At 39.4% G+C, this 18,097-nt stretch overlaps 1 protein-coding gene and 1 pseudogene across 3 annotated transcripts in view; one reads left to right on the top strand and one right to left on the bottom strand.

Moving 5' to 3' along the window:
• Nucleotides 1-935, bottom strand: part of msraa (methionine sulfoxide reductase Aa) — a 58,302-nt gene extending 57,367 nt beyond the window's left edge. Inside the window, exon 1 of one of the 2 annotated variants that reach the window (XM_082504730.1) lies at nt 501-935. In XM_082504730.1, coding sequence (XP_082360856.1) covers nt 501-636 — 136 coding nt within the window. In that variant the 5' untranslated portion in view covers nt 637-935. The other variant, XM_082504731.1, reaches the window with a different exon arrangement.
• Nucleotides 936-15,914: 14,979 nt separating this feature from the next.
• LOC309689417 (nuclear factor 7, ovary-like) lies at nt 15,915-18,086 on the top strand (annotated as a pseudogene). Its single transcript has 2 exons — nt 15,915-16,490; nt 17,124-18,086. The product of its transcript is annotated as a nuclear factor 7, ovary-like (transcript).
• The last annotated feature ends 11 nt before the right edge of the window (nt 18,087-18,097 follow it).

The raw sequence follows: 18,097 nt of genomic DNA on the forward strand, positions 1-18,097 counted from the left end.
ATCTCGATTTTTCCATCACAAGGTTAAATTCTCACACATATTTTTCCTTTTTTAAATTTTACTTCTAATACTTCAGCATTTAAGTTTCCTTATTAGGTGCTGAAATTTAACCTGTGACTGAATATGTTTACATTCATACATTGGTATTAAATAAGTGAATTATTTACAGACCTCTACATTTGCGGATATTCGTTTTTTCCTCTACCACTGTTAAGAGACTGGGACGCGCATGCGCAGTAAAAGCATACTTTAACTGGGTAGTAGCAGGTGTAGCATCGGATAAATTTGCGATTGTTTAACTTAATTACATTCTTATAACTGAAGCTGCTTTCTTCGTGAATGGATGGAAACACCTGGGAAGTAACCCACAGACCATTGTAACACTAAACAAACCAGCAAACAGCTCGTTTCATTTCGCTACATAACGCGGATATGTAGTAAAGTTATATCACAAGGCTAACTTAAGCTAGCCTGCTGAAGCTAACCGGGTCCACTCTTACCAGAGACTTTCATACTCTCAGTCCGGCCGGGCAACGCTGTCTCTGGGGTCGGCATCTGTGCTTTGGAGGCCATATCTCCCATCCGAATGTTGACAAAGTGACGCCAAACGAAAAGGATCCTGGATGGAGAGACCATTGACCCTCAGCACCTCTCACACCCTGCTGCTGCTGCACTAGCTAGCCTTACCTAACAGACACATGGGTTTGCGTAACTGTAAGTGTCGCCCCTTACACAATGATGACTGTAAACAAAACACATTTTGAAAATGTTTTATTGCACACTTACAACATAACATAGTGCATTTCCTCATTGAAGACAAAGTACACATTTTGCCACACACGATGCAGAAAGTGAAAGTTAACTACAAAAGTTTTTCATTGTTTTTATTTGTATTTTCTTGTAAATAACTGGGACCACAATAAAGACGAATTCACCTGCTGGGTTTGTTTTTCATTTCGTCTTGTTTCTGTGAACACTGATGAGCTGTATATTCACCAGTGGCTAAGTTAACATACATATACATATATATTGTACATATATTTATTAGTTTCAGGTTGGCCATTCTTGTATTTTGCTCGTTTGTGTTGTTGTGTTTGCACATCTCTGTTGCTTGTGGGGCTCGCACACAAGAATTTCACTCGCATGTGCTGTGCCAGTGTGCCTGCACATGTGATGTGACAATAAAAAGTGATTTGATTTGATTTGTAACATAAAAATTCCTATTATTTTGAATGGAGTTCAGTCGTAGTCTCTCAGATGTGAGCTGGTTTGTAGTTTTATATGACTGGTGCTCCGTCGCTGTTAAATACTAATATGAGAGATTTATGTATAAAGCTGGGGAATTCTTCTGTCACAGGAGCCAATCCACAAAAGTGTAACAAAACAACTTCAATAAGGAAGAACCACTGAAAAAATAAACACAACATGACAAAAATAGCTCAGCAAGTTTAAAGAAAATGGTACAATCAGAGATTTTTTAAATAAAAGTTCAAATATAATACAATAAGTGGCTTAAGTAAAAACAAATGCATTGAGACAGCCTCCACACTGAGCTGTTAGCTGTTATTTACTGATTCCACTCAGTTAAACTGGCCATCTGTCATTTTACCTAAACCTCTGTGTCAGTTTGAACTCATCAACACCAAACTGTCGAAAGAAACATTTGTCTTTCACACCATTAAAAGCAATGTTACTTAGTCTGTTTGGAGTTTGAGTTCCCTGTGGGTTTCAAAGATCTTTTTCTTCTTCTTTCAGCTGTTTCCTTTAGTCACTACAGCTGATCATCTCAGTCCATCTCACCCTGTTCCTACCTCCTCCTCTGTCACACCAATTCTCTGCATGTCCTCCTTCACTACATCCGTCAATCTCCCCTGTGGTTTTCCTCCTTCCTGGAAGCTTCATAATCAACTTCCTTTGGCAAATATATCCACAATGCCTTGTCTCCAAAACGTCTCAGCCTTGCATCTCTAACGTTGTGTCTAAACTTGTTTTTTTGCTGTTGTTTTGGCCTTGGAGACCCTGATGTCTGTTTGGTTCTGTATATTTTTTCTAGCTAACTTTAATACTGTACATTAATTAAATAAATGCTTTGTTGCTCATTCAGCAAGCTGATTCTAAGACTTGTGGTTTGTCCTCCCTAGACTTTTAGGTGAGGGGCAGTAGCACCCTATGGCAGGTACCCCTCTTGTGGGACAGATGGGATAGACCTCAGGTCCCCTTCATCGCCATGGTGGACAAATGGTTTAGAAAACTAAGAGACACATGATCAAATATGACTTATTTAATACATCTACATAAATACCATGACCCTGAAATTTACCTGAAGCTGTTCATAATGTAGATTTATGTCTACAGTAGACTAGAAGACTTTAAAAATGACTTTTACAAAACTAATGTCTGACACTGTCTCATATCTAAAGGCAATCTGTCATAAGTCAGGGTTTTTAGTTATAGACTGTAAAGGCTTCTTTAAACCCGCCAAAGCTTTTTGCAGACAGACTATGTCAACATTAACTGCCCTTTAAACAACAGCATCTCATTTGTACATTTGTCAAATACGAATTAAGCTCTGTCTCAAATTATGCATTTTAATACTTTTCTCACTGTTTTGTGAGCATAAGTGTTCACACTATTACAAAAGTATATACAACTACACAAACCCCAGTGGTGTACTCAGGAGGGTCAGAAAGTAGTCAGTAGAACACTTTTGTTCGATGTTATAATCACAAAGCACCTGAGGCAGTAAAGTTTTTCTCAGCTATTCAGGGACAGTTTTTTCATGCCAGTTAAATTACAACATACATTAATATGTAGATATAACGTACAGTAAGACAGCACTCTGAACTTTGTGCCAATGCTTTGGGGAAAAGGGTCCTTTCTTTACAAAGCTAGATCCTGTGTGACGTGTTTCACCCTCCACCTTTGAAGAACTCCACGAAAACCGTCTTTATTGCCCAGTGCTGCACCTCCTGAGCATGAATGGTAGCGCATTTCTGCAGAAGCCAGAGGCTGATTAACAGGCCTGGTTTGGGGACTACATCATCATAGAGCCACATAAAACGTAGCTTTGGGTGTCCACATCCTTTAGGACACAAAAGCTAATTGTATTGTTAGTTAAAACTATCTGGATTAAATTAACAGTTTATGTTGAGGTGGAAGGGGGCTCATTTCACCCTGTGTGTTTGGTGACGCAGTGGTCCTCAGAGGAGGACGGAGCATCCATGAGTGGTGTACTCATTATATATTGAACATTTCAAAGACTGTGGATCTTACACTTTTACTGCTAATATGATATTATTTCCCATCATGTCGTCACCATTATAAGAAGAAAAACTGCTGATCAGTAAGGCAGAGGCAGCTTTTGTCACTGCTGGCCTAAGAAGAAAAGACGGTGCAGAAAGTGGACACGGCATGGAAAGAAAGCAGAGGGGGCACTTATTGGTTACTGGCAGTGGTCACGGGATTGAACTTCACTGGTTTTAATTAAAAGCTTGCCCTAAAAGAGCTCCAGCTGAGTTTTGTAACCATTTTACACTAAAGAAACAATGTGACAGGGGCGCCAAAACATTAGAAAAATACAGCCATTAAAACGAACATGCACACAATATTAAAATGGATACGTTTTATTCCATACCTTGAAAAATGAAAGCAGAATATGAAAGATAAACAATGAAAATTGTAATTACAGGGAGTTAAACACCACACGGGTATAATGGTTTGAATTATGAAAGTAAACTGTAAATATTTGACATTTTAATAAAAATCCAAATAGCAGAACAGTTTAATGTAAGCTGTGAACACTTCAGCCCTGACAAGAAATGAAAAGTAAATATTAAATGATCACAAACATTACACAATGAATTAAAACAAAAAAATGTTCAAGAAAACGATTTGTGTGTTACTCAGATGGTTCAAATAAGGTTGTAGGGATTTCTTGAAGAAAATCAGGCTCCGTGAGATGGAAGATGATGATTATTTCATAGTCGGCAGCTATAATGGTGCAGTCAAATGAGCACCGAACAGCCTCCATCAGTCAACTGGTTCCCAGTACACTAGGTGGTGGTGGGGGGATGGATGGAAAGAGGACAGATGATGAGCCATATGGAAGAACCCAGGAGGAACGCTGCTAATGCTGGAAAAAATGTTAATTTCGGTGTCTCATTGTTCGTGTATGAAGGTGGGAATCATCAATAATTCAGATGGCAGGTGCACAGTTTTAGTTTTCACTGGAGAAGAAGACTTTTCTAAATGTACACTTCTCTGTTAACTCTTTCCATCCCTTGGCTTCTTTATATTAGAACCAAGCAATGCAGCATTTCTCCAAACATTTCTGAACATCTACTGATTGGAGCACATTAAATGAAATGTCACCTGGTGCAACTCTGAGTGAAAATAATGTGCTGCATTTCAGCTAAAGTTAGTAGATATATTGAGTGGTTCAGGTGGGGGCAAAGAAGGCAGGGGCCCATTCGTACTCGAACTTTGCCCTGTCTGACTTTTTGAGGCAGGGATCGTGGCTGAATTTGTTTGAACATAAAGGGGGAAAAAAAGTTGTGCCAGTCTTCATGATGGCAGCACTGACAAAACTCAACCACAGAGACAAAAATCAATACTTTATCTGTTTAATGCAAACCCAATTAAACTGCTTTCTCATCCATAAAGAGCCTGTCATCTAATTTAACTTTTTTGGTTTGGTTTTTTATCCCTGTTGTTCCAATCACTTTAGGCTGGAGCCACAGAATGGAGATGCTCAGTATCTTTTATTTATACTCAGAAAAGGGAAGAATAAAGGGGGAAATTCTGAACATTTGTGAATAATGGTGTTTATGTAGCCTCTAAAGAAAATTTGAGCACCAAAAATGAGAAAATTGTATCCAGCAACTCTACAATCACCTTATTATTGTGCATCTCAGCTGGGAGGCCATTCAAAATTCTACCAAAAATCTCGTCATCAAACAGGTATATAATTATAAATGTCAACCTATTTCTTGAATGGTTTGGTAAATATGATGTTAATTACATACCCAACCATGATGTCAACATATCTCCTCTAATATGAATGTATTAATCCTATAATTAATCAGTATTCTGATTCTGATTCTGAAAATGTAAAAATAAAAGCCTTTACTAACTAATTTAACAAATAAAACAAAATAAACTAAATTATTACGGCTTTATTTCCCATTATTCTACATGATAATCACAAAGCACTTTTATTTATTTATTTATTACAAGACTACACTTTGTGGTATGGCTTTGTGGTGAGCACTTTACACATTCAGCGTGGCACCTTTTCATTTTTCTAAGCTATATCCGGTTTGGTTGCTTCATCCTGCACCTTTGTTGAACTCCATGCAACCCGTCGTCATTGCTTATTTCAAGTACAATAAGCAAATCTCTGTAGACGAGTTTATAAATTCTCACAGCAAGCCTGAAAACACGAGAGCAGAGGCTGATGAATGCGCCTGGTTTGGGAATTACATCATCATTTAAAATGTAGCTTTGGGTGTCCGTATACTAGCACAGAGGCTAGCTGCATTGTTCCTTGAAGCCATTTGAATTAAATTAATGACAGTTTATGGTCAGATGGAGTGGGGCTTGTTTCACTCGGTGTGTTTGGTGAGGCAGATGCTTTCACTCCCCCCTCCCTCCTTTCTTAGAGGAGGACGGGGCGGATGAAAAGCGGAGGGAGGACGGAGCTGGAAGCTGAAACTGAGGATGTAAAAACCCGGCTTCATCTGACTCCCTCTCTTTCAGAGGACCACCCCCTCCCCTATCCTCTCTCCATCTGACTGCGCCCAACTTCTCTCCCTCCATCCTGCCGTACAGCTACACGGACTGCACCCAGCACGCACAAAACCTGATTTTGATGGGTTCGGGATATTTGCTTGACTCTTGTACTCTTTATGGGTCTGGACTATTTGTACTTTAAAGAGTGTTCTCTGGAAAGAGAAAGAGAGAGAGAGAAATACCGCCTATTCAGCTCGTGTGCAGAAGAAGGACGGTCCGACCTCCGCATCCCTCGCAACATCCCTCCGCTTCCTCCGCATCCTCAGCATCCCATCCCTGGGAGGACCTCCAGAGAAGAGGACCGCGGACCAAGCTGCAAATAAAGCCGGTTTACATCGTTCTCTCACCGGGCACACAGAGCCTCAAGAGTCGGTGTGTTTAATGGAGGTCTGGGCTGCCTTTTTATTTATTTATTTTTAAACATCAAACAATAAGAACGTGCTCTGTAATGGCAAAAGAAATAGATACCTGCGCCATTTATCCTGCACCCTGCCGCTGAAAGGTATTGTTGTTGTTCGGTGTTACACACTTTTACAGCACATTTGTTCGTTTTAAAGCTAAGGTATTATAGGCGTTGTGTGTGTGTGTGTGTGTGTGTGTGTGTGTGTGTGTGTGTGTGTGTGTGTGTGTGTGTGTGTGTGTGTGTGTGTTTAAAAACCCTTTCATCTGCGTTTTGCTCCTGCGAACGCCGCAGTGTGCTGTCGTGCTCTGCGGAACTTCTCTTTTTTTCTGTTTCTGTTGCGAAAAAAAGAGCCAAATTCTGCATTCACGCCCAAATCCATCCACAAATACTGCACCAGATGTAATATTTAACTCTGGCAGGCCGTGGTGTTTTCTGGTAAATTTGATGTTATAATTGGAAAAACGCAAAAACGGAAATCTTTATTGTGTTTTACTGTCTGTTAGACCAGTTTTTACAGACTGTAATTTGACTTATTCGGTGCCTGCAGTCGTGTATTGGTTAAAAATGTTCAATATAAGCTCTAGCACACACACACACACACACACGCACGCACACACGCCCGACCCCCACAAAGGCAACCATCCACCCCCTCCCTCCTCTCTGCAGTTTTAGCCTACATGAGCTATCTGGGTCATTAGCATTTCAGCGGTTAATGAGGCTGCAGATGGGTCCTCCTCTCTGCCGGAGAGCCGCTGAGCAGCACAGATGATGCTGATGCTGCTGCTTTTCATCTGCACAAATCAAAAGAAGAGGCTACATGTCCTGATGCCCCCCTGCCCCCCTCCTCTTTTTTTCTGTTTAGCTGACAGGATGGTGTACTCATGTGGGATGAGAAGTAAAATTGCAGCAGCAGCTTCCTCCCCTGCAGCTGTGTCACTAATGCAGTGCTGTATAAGAACGTACATTATGGCTGCTGCTGCCAGATAATGGAGGATGATGCTTTAATGGTCCGCAGTGCTGCCGTGTTTTTAATGATTTAAAACTGCACATCTCTGCAATACTTTTTACACATATACTGTATTATTTTAGATTTTTTATTTTTTATTTTTTGGCCTCTTCCAAATGCATTTTCCCCTCCAGTCTTCCAGTAAGCCATTATTGGTTTCCACTCATCCGGGGGTATGAAAATCAATTTGCAGAGATTTTTACACTTGCTCCATGCGGTCAATCAATTTCAGTGAGCACCATGTCTGCGTTTAATGCAGCTGAAGATGCATTACTGTTGCATGCAGCGCAACTAAAAAGCAAAAACAGGGTGAAGAAAAAAAACAGAGGGAGGTCACATGATGTAAAAAAAAAATCTTTTTACATTGAACAAATGTTAATCTTTTTTTTTTTTTCAGGCCACCAGAAATCCTTCAGATGACACTTTTTGTGGAACTTCTGCCAAATTAAGCCAATGAAATGACAATACCAGTAGAGATGACATTATTTCAAGTATGCTAGAAGCCAAAGGAGGAGATTGAAGCGATTAATATTCAAATGATTTGGATGGATTTTGACATAATTTTTAGTCACAGGGCTAAAATCTGCAAACTGTCCATATACACAGCGGATAAACTGATTGTCACTGAACCACTTCTAACACTGCACCCATTTACATCTCAGGGAAAAGAAAGATATGCACACACAGTCACATTTACGCCTATGCATGGACCACTACAGGGTCCTCCTGAGCTGCCTCTCTGTGTGTGGACTGCAGGAGGAGACAAAGCACTGCAGAGGAGCAGAGCTGAGTAAAAAAACCTTGCCGTTATTGTAACGAACCACTCTTTTGCTTTAACAATAATGTATTATAACGCTGTCAATAGATTGCATTCACAATATCTAGTACAATCAGCACCAATATCATCATAAATGTTGCTGTCAGTGTAATTTGATCAGCTGTATTCAATTTGTAAGGCAGTTTTAGCAGCATGCGGAGGCATGATAAATAATCAGTGCAGTCATAGTCAATATAACCCAACGGTGACAATAAAGCGTTCACTATATTGATATTTAATACATTTATAGCCCACTGAGTGTCATGGGAGATTTACAAGCTCAATATATTGAAATTTGTTTATCTGTTTATAGAAATACATTAAAGAGGAACCCCCTCAGCGCTTGATAACTTGGCAGCAATTTTATTTTCTGGAGTGCTGCTGTTGCAGAAAAACTACTGAGACAGATAAGGACGGGAATAAAGTGGAAGTGATTCAGTCAAGCTGGACAGAGAAAGCTCTAGTAGGACAGAGCAGTGCTGGGGAAAAAAAGAAAAGAAAAACAGTGGTAAAAATGGACTCACTGGAAACGTTAAAGCGAGGTGCACAAGACCACAGCTGCATTGAAAAAAAAGCAATAAATGTATGAAAACTGTACAAAATCACGATGTTGTGAGTCAGATGAGAACAAAGGGGAATAAGAGAAATATGGGTTGTCACTCCTCGTGTTCACAGCGGACCTTGATTTAAATGTCCATACAATTAAGGCACGCGGTGAATGCCAAGAGAGCAACCAAATATCAGCCATTACAAACACTTATTTGACTGTTCATGTCATGCAAAGATGTAAAGATGCATTTCCAGTTTCCAGTTTCTCTAACATGGCTGTCTTGACGGTAGACTGGGTAAGACGCTGCAGTACCACCACGGACCACTAGTGCACACACATATATATATATATATATATATATATATATATATATATATATATATATATATATATATATATATATATATATATATATAAATGACTTTTTTGTTCCTTTATTATTTTTTATTAAAAATTATTAGATATAAGATTGTCCTCATATTTTTCTTTCATGCCGTTACAACCCTATCCATATTTAAGAGTTAACTATGACAGCGCCTTCTAGTGTCTGAATTACATGAGCTTATATTTAGTCTGTGTGTAGTATTATAGCACCAGTATTAGGAGGAGGTTGGGGTGGATGGATAGGTCTACGGTTCTGCTTTTGTTCTCCGAAACCTGAATCAAAAGATTTGAAATAAGTGCTTTTTGCCTTTAATCTCAATTGGAAATCAGAGAAACTGGAGTAGAAATAAGTAGAGAGTAATATTAATTGATTTTCCTATCAAATTAAATGATTAAATACAGTTTATCATAAAGTGCTATCATTTCCAGGCTCTTGTAAGTGTCTAATGCCACATATTGCAACTGTTTTCAAAAGTCATATTTGTAGCTAGCTGAGTTGTGCCAATTGGGGTTAAATATCAGCATACTCACATGTGCCAAATTTGGAGTAGTATTATATGTGCAGATTTGGCCCAGTTTAGACTGAGAAATGACATTTATTTCTACTGGCTGGCAGAATTAGGACCATTTCAACCATGGGGAGCTGCAGGAAGGGACTAATATTTTGTAACTGAATGCCAACCACCAGTGAGCATTCAAAGAATCAGTATATACAGAGATTGGTCCAGAGATTGTGCCCAATTAAATGCTCACTAATAATGAACTTCAAGATCAAACTAGTCAGTAGTTTTATTTACAAAGGCCTAAATCCAACCAGATCATTTCTATCCTCAACTTCAGGTAAAGGAAAAATCCTCAAAAACTAATTAAATGAACGAGATAACGCTGAAAGACGCGAGATAAACACTTAAAATGTCTCGTTAACATCAGCAGAACACATCAGTTCATTCTGCTTTCATTACCATCGCTGCTCTGTTGCGTCTCGCTTACATCAGCCTCCTAAATCCTAAGAAATCCACTATAATTTGTAGTCTTTGAGACTTTGAAAGCTGTCTGACATGCAGGTCTAGTTAATGTCCTCACTGAAAGATCTGATTAATTATGTTCTAAAATGAGATTAGATTTAAATGAGATTGGAAGCACTGATTTGAAAAAAATGGAAAAGGGTGTGAGCGGCCGGGTTAATACCCACCACTAATTAATGCCCTGTGTTTACAGATTAAAATTCGAAATGGAATTAAAAGTATGGACAAAGCGGGTCTGCTGGAGGCTTTAATAATGTATGCTTCACTCACATGCATGTCTATAACATGTAGCATGTAATATTAATAAGAACCAAGTGCAGCTACGGTGTTCCTGTGCTTCCTGTTAATTTCCTGTCAGCCTGTATGAATCCACCCTGGCATGCTTTGCTTCAGTGCTGCAGGATTGTGATTAAAGTAACTGTGTTTCACATGGGTCTCATTTGTTATGGTTCTGACATGCAGACAAGGCCAATAAATACTATACAAGAGGATAAAGCCTTCTGATATTGGATGGAAAACAGCAGCAGAGCAACTGCAAGTAATGCAAATAGGAAGAGATTTTTAGGCTTAAAATCTTTCATAGAAAAAGGATATTTTTGGACTTCAGCACAAAAAAACGGACTCCCAGCACCTCCAGGCTTTGTTCCCAGTATAATTAATGCTTGCTTGTATAATTATTGCTGTCCAATAAGCACTTTTTGCTCTGTGTGAAATAAGAGAATACATTACATGGATGTAGGTGAAGATTTTCTGATTCACGGTAGAGACAAGGATAGCAGCAGGACAGGAAGTCTCCCGAGTTATCACTTACTAATGCATTGTCCCCAAACACAGAGTGTATCGATCAAGGATGTATAGTTCCTCTGCTGGGAACGGAGGTCGTACACTGGATATTTACTGTATGCTGTTCTGAACATGCACAGAGAGTGAATTTAATCACTCTGGTGCATCTTAATGTATTTTCTTCAGACTGTGAATTTTGCAAATAAATTGATTTCAGCTTGTTAAATTATTTAAAGAACCACGTTTTTGTTTTTTTCTGTCCCATACAGCTACTTTACTTATACTGGAAATTTGCTTAACTCTGGGCTTTTCTTAGATGAGCTAAAATATCTGTAAAAAACAAACAAACAAACAAACAAACAAAACCTTCTCCTTCTTCAGAAACTGCCATGTACGTGGGAAAATACGGACGCATGGATTGTGAGTGTTATATGAGCACATATTAGATCTTGGGTTTGACAGCTGAAAGATGAAACAGATGATTAATGTACACGCACTGCAGAAAAAGACACCACGATTGCATTATAGTTTATCCTCTGGCTGAATTCTTTTTATCCCAGTATTTTTTTTTTCGCATTTGATTAAATAAAAGTAACCAAATCAATGTGATGCAGTTTCCCTCCACCCTTATTCACAGCTTTTGCACTTTTCTGCTATAGACGTGTTTTATTTGTTGGCTGCGGTATAATTTTGCAAGATTTATATACTCGGATCAACTGTTCAAGCACTGTGGTTAAATAATCTCAAAGCAGTCAGTGTTATGTGTCTGTGCGTGCTGTTTGTCTATTGTATGTTCTCAGGGACATAATGATACCCAAGAGTGTCTTATGAAGATGCTAAACAATAAAATACAATTTAAAAAATGACCTTGTTTTTGTCTTTATTCTTTTTGTTTCATTTTTTATATATTTAATGAGAACCTACCTTAACTTCTGTCACACAGTTTTAGTTGTGGATCTCCATATTAAATGGCAAAATCTTCATATAATGATGTAGGGACTTCCTGTGAGCCAAAAGCTCAGGCTTCAAACTCCTCTAAATGCTCTGTTGATTTTATTTTATTATTTGAGAACAGTGAGACGCCCTAATATGGTCATATTAGCTAGTTATATAGCATAGAAGCCCCACCCACCTGCAGGCTAAATCTTGTGTTTGTGAAGAAGGTGGTCTTAAAGGGAGAGGAGCTAAAAAGAACTGAGGGCTCGCTTCTTCTCCTCCAATCCATGTCCAAGTGTCCTTTGGCAAGATACTGAAGTCCAAATGGGTCCCAGTACATCCATCATAGAGTGAACATGCAGTAATAGAAAGCTCTTAATGGTGTGTAGAATAAAGCACTTTGAATGCTCAAAGTAGAAACATTTATAAGTACCAATCCAAATACCAAGACCCAGTAAAGGATGAATAAGTTTGAACCAAAGCTACTCCAAAACAAAAAATATGGAGCTCAGTAGGTTGATTTGAGCTACATTAAAAAAGAAAACACACACACCTACACACACACACAAACACACAAAACCACATAAAGCTGATTTTAACATATTCACAGTAAACCTTTGTGAAAGAATCTTAGCAATAGACTGTTTTTTCCAGTTTTGAGCTGATATTTATTGTATCATGCGTATGAACTAAACTAAATTAAACTAAAGACTCATGTTGAGGTCTAACTACTGATTTATACAATGTTTACAGAGAACAGCAGAAACAAACTGGTGTTTTTGTAATCACCAACCAGAGAACTAATCAGAAACGTAACGTCAGAAAGATGAACAAATCTTTCTGCTTTTACAGCTCTGAGCTGCTTTTCAGTCTTCTCACAATAAAAACGAATAAAAGAGGCTGAGAAACACAGGACTCATTGTTAAAACCCTTTCTCGAGTGTGATCCTAATAAGCCGAACCAGAATAATCCTGTTTCCTGAAGAGCCGAAGATCTCTCTAAAGATCCTTTAAAAGAGGGAGACAAGCAGCTGGTTTAAGTCAAGACTCCCCATAATGAAATGTCACTGACTGTAGTTGATAATAGTTGAATGTATAAGGTGTATAAGGTGTTGAATGTACAGTGGGATGCAAAAGTTTGGGCAACCTTGTTAATAGCCATTATTTTCCTGTATAAATCGTTGGTTGTTACAATAAAAATCGTCAGTTAAATATATCATATAGGAGACACACACAGTGATATTTGAGAAGTGAAATGAAGTTTTTTGAATTTACAGAAAGTTTGCAATAATTGTTTAAACAAAATCAGGCAGGTGCATAAATTTGGGCACTGTTGTCATTTTATTGATACCAAAATCTCAAACCACAGACCAGCACCAAAGACTTACAACATCATCTTGCAGCAGATGGAGTCGCTGTGCATCGTTCAACCATTCGGCGCACTTTACACAAGGAGATGCTGTATGCGAGAGTGATGCAGAGGAAGCCTTTTCTCCGCCCACAGCACAAACAGAGCCGCCAAAGCACATTTGGACAAGCCAGCTTCATTCTGGAATAAGGTGCTGTGGACTGATGAAACTAAAATTGAGTTATTTGGGCATAACAAGGGGCGTCATGCATGGAGGAAAAAGAACACAGCATTCCAAGAAAAACACCTGCTACCTACAGTAAAATATGGTGGTGGTTCCATCAGCTGTGGGGCTGTGTGGCCAGTGCAGGGACTGGGAATCTTGTCAAAGTTGAGGGACACATGGATTCCGCTCAGCATCAGCAGATTCTGGAGACCAATGTCCAGGAATCAGTGACAAAGCTGAAGCTGTCCATGCTCGGAAGCCATCAAACCTGAATGAACTAGAGATGTTTTGTAAAGAGGAATGGTCCAAAATACCTTCAACCACAATCCAGACTCTCATTGGAACCTACAGGAAGCGCTTAGAGTCTGTAATTTCTGCAAAAGGCGGATCTACTAAATATTGATTTCGTTCACCGTATTTTTTTGTGGTGCCCAAATTTATGCACCTGCGTGATTTTGTTTAAACAATTATTGCACACTTTCTGTAAATCCAATAAACTTCATTTCACTTCTCAAATATCACTGTGTGTGTCTCCTATATGATATATTTAACTGACATTTTTTATTGTAACAACCAACGATTTATACAGGAAAATAATGAGTATTAACAAGGTTGCCCAAACTTTTTCATCCCACTATATAAGGGCTTGGTAATTATGGTATGAACATGGTAAAAAAAAACATCTGTATACTGTACATCTGTATTTGCATATTGTGCTAGGATTTATTTGTTTGTTGTTAAAGGTTTAACACCAAGCTTGGATTTCCAGACTGAACTCAGCTGGAACTCATGAAACCTAAATTTGAAGTCCCAGAAAGTTGATTCTGCTGATCCTGGACAGGAGGAACGCTTTTTTGAGCGGGAGGTCAGGGAGGCCATTTACGTGAAAAGGGGAAGACCGTCTCTGAATCGAGGAGGGGGCCTAAGGGTACATCTTTCACCATCTTAAAATGCTGTGATTGCAGCCATTCCCCTACTCTCTGTGAATGGTACTCATTGATCAATTGTGATTGATCAGTGGTTGTTGATCAATGGTAATGACAGTTTGAATATTAATGATCAAAAAACTGACCTCACAGCCCATTGTTCATCAATGGTGCTAGTTTCAGTCATTATACACGTGTACTGTTTGTAAGGTTGGGCAAACCTGCAGACACTGAGGCTGAAGAAGTCACTTGGATTTGGGATTTCTTGGTGCATGCTCAAACATAAGGAAATTCATATTTCTGCTGCAATGTTCAAAATTATGAAAAAGAGTGTTTATATAAGAAATAACTAACTTCAGAAGAAGAGTGCAGTAAAAGAGAAGGTCTAAAACCAACAGTATGTGCCACCGTTTCTGTCATTTCCTCGTCTGTTTTGTAATCCCTGAACCTTTCCCAACTGGTGTCAATCATCCAGGTGCTCAACTGTTTGTATGTACTCCACAGTTTCTTTTTGCTCCCTGTCTGACTGCAGTGGTCTCTGTTCAGTACTCTTTGTGTTGCCACTGTTTCTAGTTTTTGTTCTCTTAGTCTCAGTTGCCTTCCTTGCAATTTGTCTAGCGGCCACTTAAGGTTGGCTCCAAAAATAAGGCAGTCTCCACAGACTCCTGTGTTAAAATGGTTAACTTTACAGCATCAAAAAACATGTTTAGAAGCTTATAAAAAAATGAAATTCGAGTGCTTTATTAGACTGTTACTTGGCGCTAATTAGCAGATATGTGTGTCTGTGCATCCATATGGTATATGAAGACAGCTTGCTAATTAAGCCTGACAGTTAGCTGATAATGTATTGCAATAAGTGCAGGATAAAATGCTCACGGTTGTATTTTCAAAACTGTAGTCTTCAAATTTTTGTGCAACTTCTATGAATATTTTACTATTCCTGTCAGTGCACCACAGTCCTGTAGGCCTGCTTCACACTATGGTTATAAAAGGATGGGCATGGTCAGCAATAACATACGGCAATAAGCTGTCACATTTAAATAATGCTTTATTGGTAACAAGCCCCAAGAAAATATTCCACACATCCTCACACCACCACCAGCATCCTGAACCTTTAATCCGAGGTAGGTAGGATGGATCCATGCTTTCATGCTGTTCACACTAAATTCTGACCATCTGACGGTTACATTTGCTGTGGTTTTGTTGTGGTTTTAAACTGAAGTGCATTAAAATGGAATTAAAAATTGAATAAATTTCCCAACTATGTCTGCACATATAAATTTTGTACTACAGAATTAGCATTTAGCATTATAGTTAGTGGATAGCGCTACACTGAGCATTTAAAAGAAATAAAATTATATTTTATTTATTCTTAAACTAAACCAAACCCCTGGTTTCAAAAAACCTTTCCTACTCCTCATGATCTGTAACTGGTGGCGTTAACCTTTAAAACACTAAAAACACACTCTTGAGCTTAATGTATTTAGTTTCTGACTGGCAAAGAGATCCAAGATCAGTCTGCCAGCATGAGTCAGCGTGCCCTGAAGGAAAATGGCAGTATCCATCAAACCAATTACGCTAACACAGAGGAATGAAATACACCCCTGGTTTATTACAGCTGAGCATTTAGAGGAAAACCACTGAGAAAGCACCTCCCATTCTCTGACTCACTCAAGTTATTATGTTTCCACTGGAAGGAGACGCACCAGACATAACCTGCACCTGAGCGGGGTGGTGGTACAGGGAGCCAAACTGGAATACTGCAGCCCGAGTGAAATCACGACGGGAAGTATTGCTATAGAATTAAGCGAAACACTTTTGGCAACCTGCTCGTTGTGTTTTTGGCTTCACTCAGAGAGAAAATGGCCTCCGGATCAGAGGCCAAACTCCACTGTCCTGTGTGCTGTGATATCTTTAAAGATCCAGTTCTTCTTTCCTGTAGCCACAGCTTCTGTAAAGTCTGCCTCCGGAGATGGTGGAGAAGGAAAGAAGCACTCGAGTGTCCTGTTTGTAAGCGCATATCTGGGAAGAAACACCCACCTTGCAACTTGGCACTGAAGAATCTGTGTGAGGCCTTTTTACTGGAGAGTGATCAGTTCAAGAAGCTTCACAAGTTTCTAGAAGAGGAAGAGAAGGCCAGGATTGCTGCTGTGAGTGCAGAAGAAAGGTGGAAGCGTGAGGTGCTGAAGGAGAAGATGGACGTTCTGAGAAGAGAGATAGCAGCTCTTTCGCAAATTATCAGAGCAACAGAGGAGGAGCTGAGAGCTGAAGAAACCTTCTTCTTAAACAACTACAAGGTGTTGAAATCTCCCAATTCTTTGAATCTTTGGGCTGAAGGAGGGACAATACTCGGTGTATAAATGCTCAATCAACAATCATTTATTTCCATACAATTCAACAGTCAGAGCATTACAACGTCCGGACGGGAGAGATGCTACCAGAGGGTCAGGCACATGTCTCAAAATGGTGACGGGTTGCTCAGCTTTTTATACTCTCTAGTGGCCCCCAGCTAGTCGTAAAAGCCAAAACATCACATTTTTTCTCTGTTACAGCGCCTAAGTTATGACCTCGGCAGTTGTTTCTCTGCTTTCTGTAAGGTGGGGGTGTGGAATGTGGTCTGTCTATCTCCCCTGTCTTTAGACACAGAGTCTCCTGCTTACAACCTTCTCTTCATGATTCAACAATTAAGCATGTCAAGAAAACAGTGTAACACATTCCCAGCAGATCAAGGATACAGAGTGATGCACATTTATCTAATGAACTAATATGTGAATATGTTCTGTTAACTCAAAAGTATAATGAGAACTAAACTACATACAGCTCACACACTCTATATTAAAGGGTATAATATGATCTACAGCAGTATTCTAATTCAACTACTTTGATTACATATATAAGGTAACATATAATAACAGAATAATCTAACAAAGGCTACAGCAGAACAGGTCCAGGAGCAGCCCCTGATGGGTGATCCAGAGCTTCTTCTAGGAGTTTTGCTGGACCAGGCCAAACACCTGGGCAATCTGACCTTCAACATCTTGAACAAGATGGCTGAGGCCAGCTCGTATACTCCTGTGATTCTGGATCCAAACACTGCCCACCCAAGACTCAACCTGTCTGAAGATCTGAGTGGTGTTAAACGGGGACGGACAGTAGAGTGTCCCAACAACCCGGAGAGATTTGACAGCTTCTGCATCACCCTCGGCTCTCAGGGATTTAACTCAGGACTTCACAGCTGGGAAGTTGAACTTGGACACAATTCACACTGGATCCTGGGCGTGGCACCAGTCAGTCAAAAGGAAAGGACATTTAGGCTCGCACTCTGGGTTATGGACAATGGAGTTTTGTAAAGGTAAATACAAAGCATCCTCACCATCAAATTCAGTCTCTGTTCTTTCAGTGAGGAATAGGATCAAGAGGATCAGAGTTTGTTTGGACTGTGACACAGGGGTGCTGAGTTTCTCTGATCTCGACAGTCTCATATACTCCAACTCATGTACCTCCACCGAGGCCCTGTTCCCAGTTATAGGCACAAGTGATAAACGCCTATTAAAGATACTACCTGAAACAATATTACTAAATAATACCTGTTAGATTCCAACAGAGAGGATAATGACCTATTGGTTTGTGGACTAGTATTTTAAAGCCTTTAGTATTGCGCTCAGATACGGTCAAAATATCCATATTTGGATGATGGTGGAGTACCAAGTTATCAGCTAAAGCTAGTTAGCTTGGTTAGGCTTTGGACAATGACATATATTTTCTAGTTTTGCCTCTGCACACCACCACAGTGGCTTTTACATCTAAATAAATCAACATCAACTATGCTTCAGATGATGAGCTGTTTTTATCTTTCTAAAATGCTAAAATTGCTAAATCTACATCTTAATGGCTTAACATAAAG

Source organism: Aulonocara stuartgranti, assembly GCF_965226115.1.
Source record: "Aulonocara stuartgranti genome assembly, chromosome: 15".
Classification (NCBI taxonomy): domain Eukaryota; kingdom Metazoa; phylum Chordata; class Actinopteri; order Cichliformes; family Cichlidae; genus Aulonocara; species Aulonocara stuartgranti.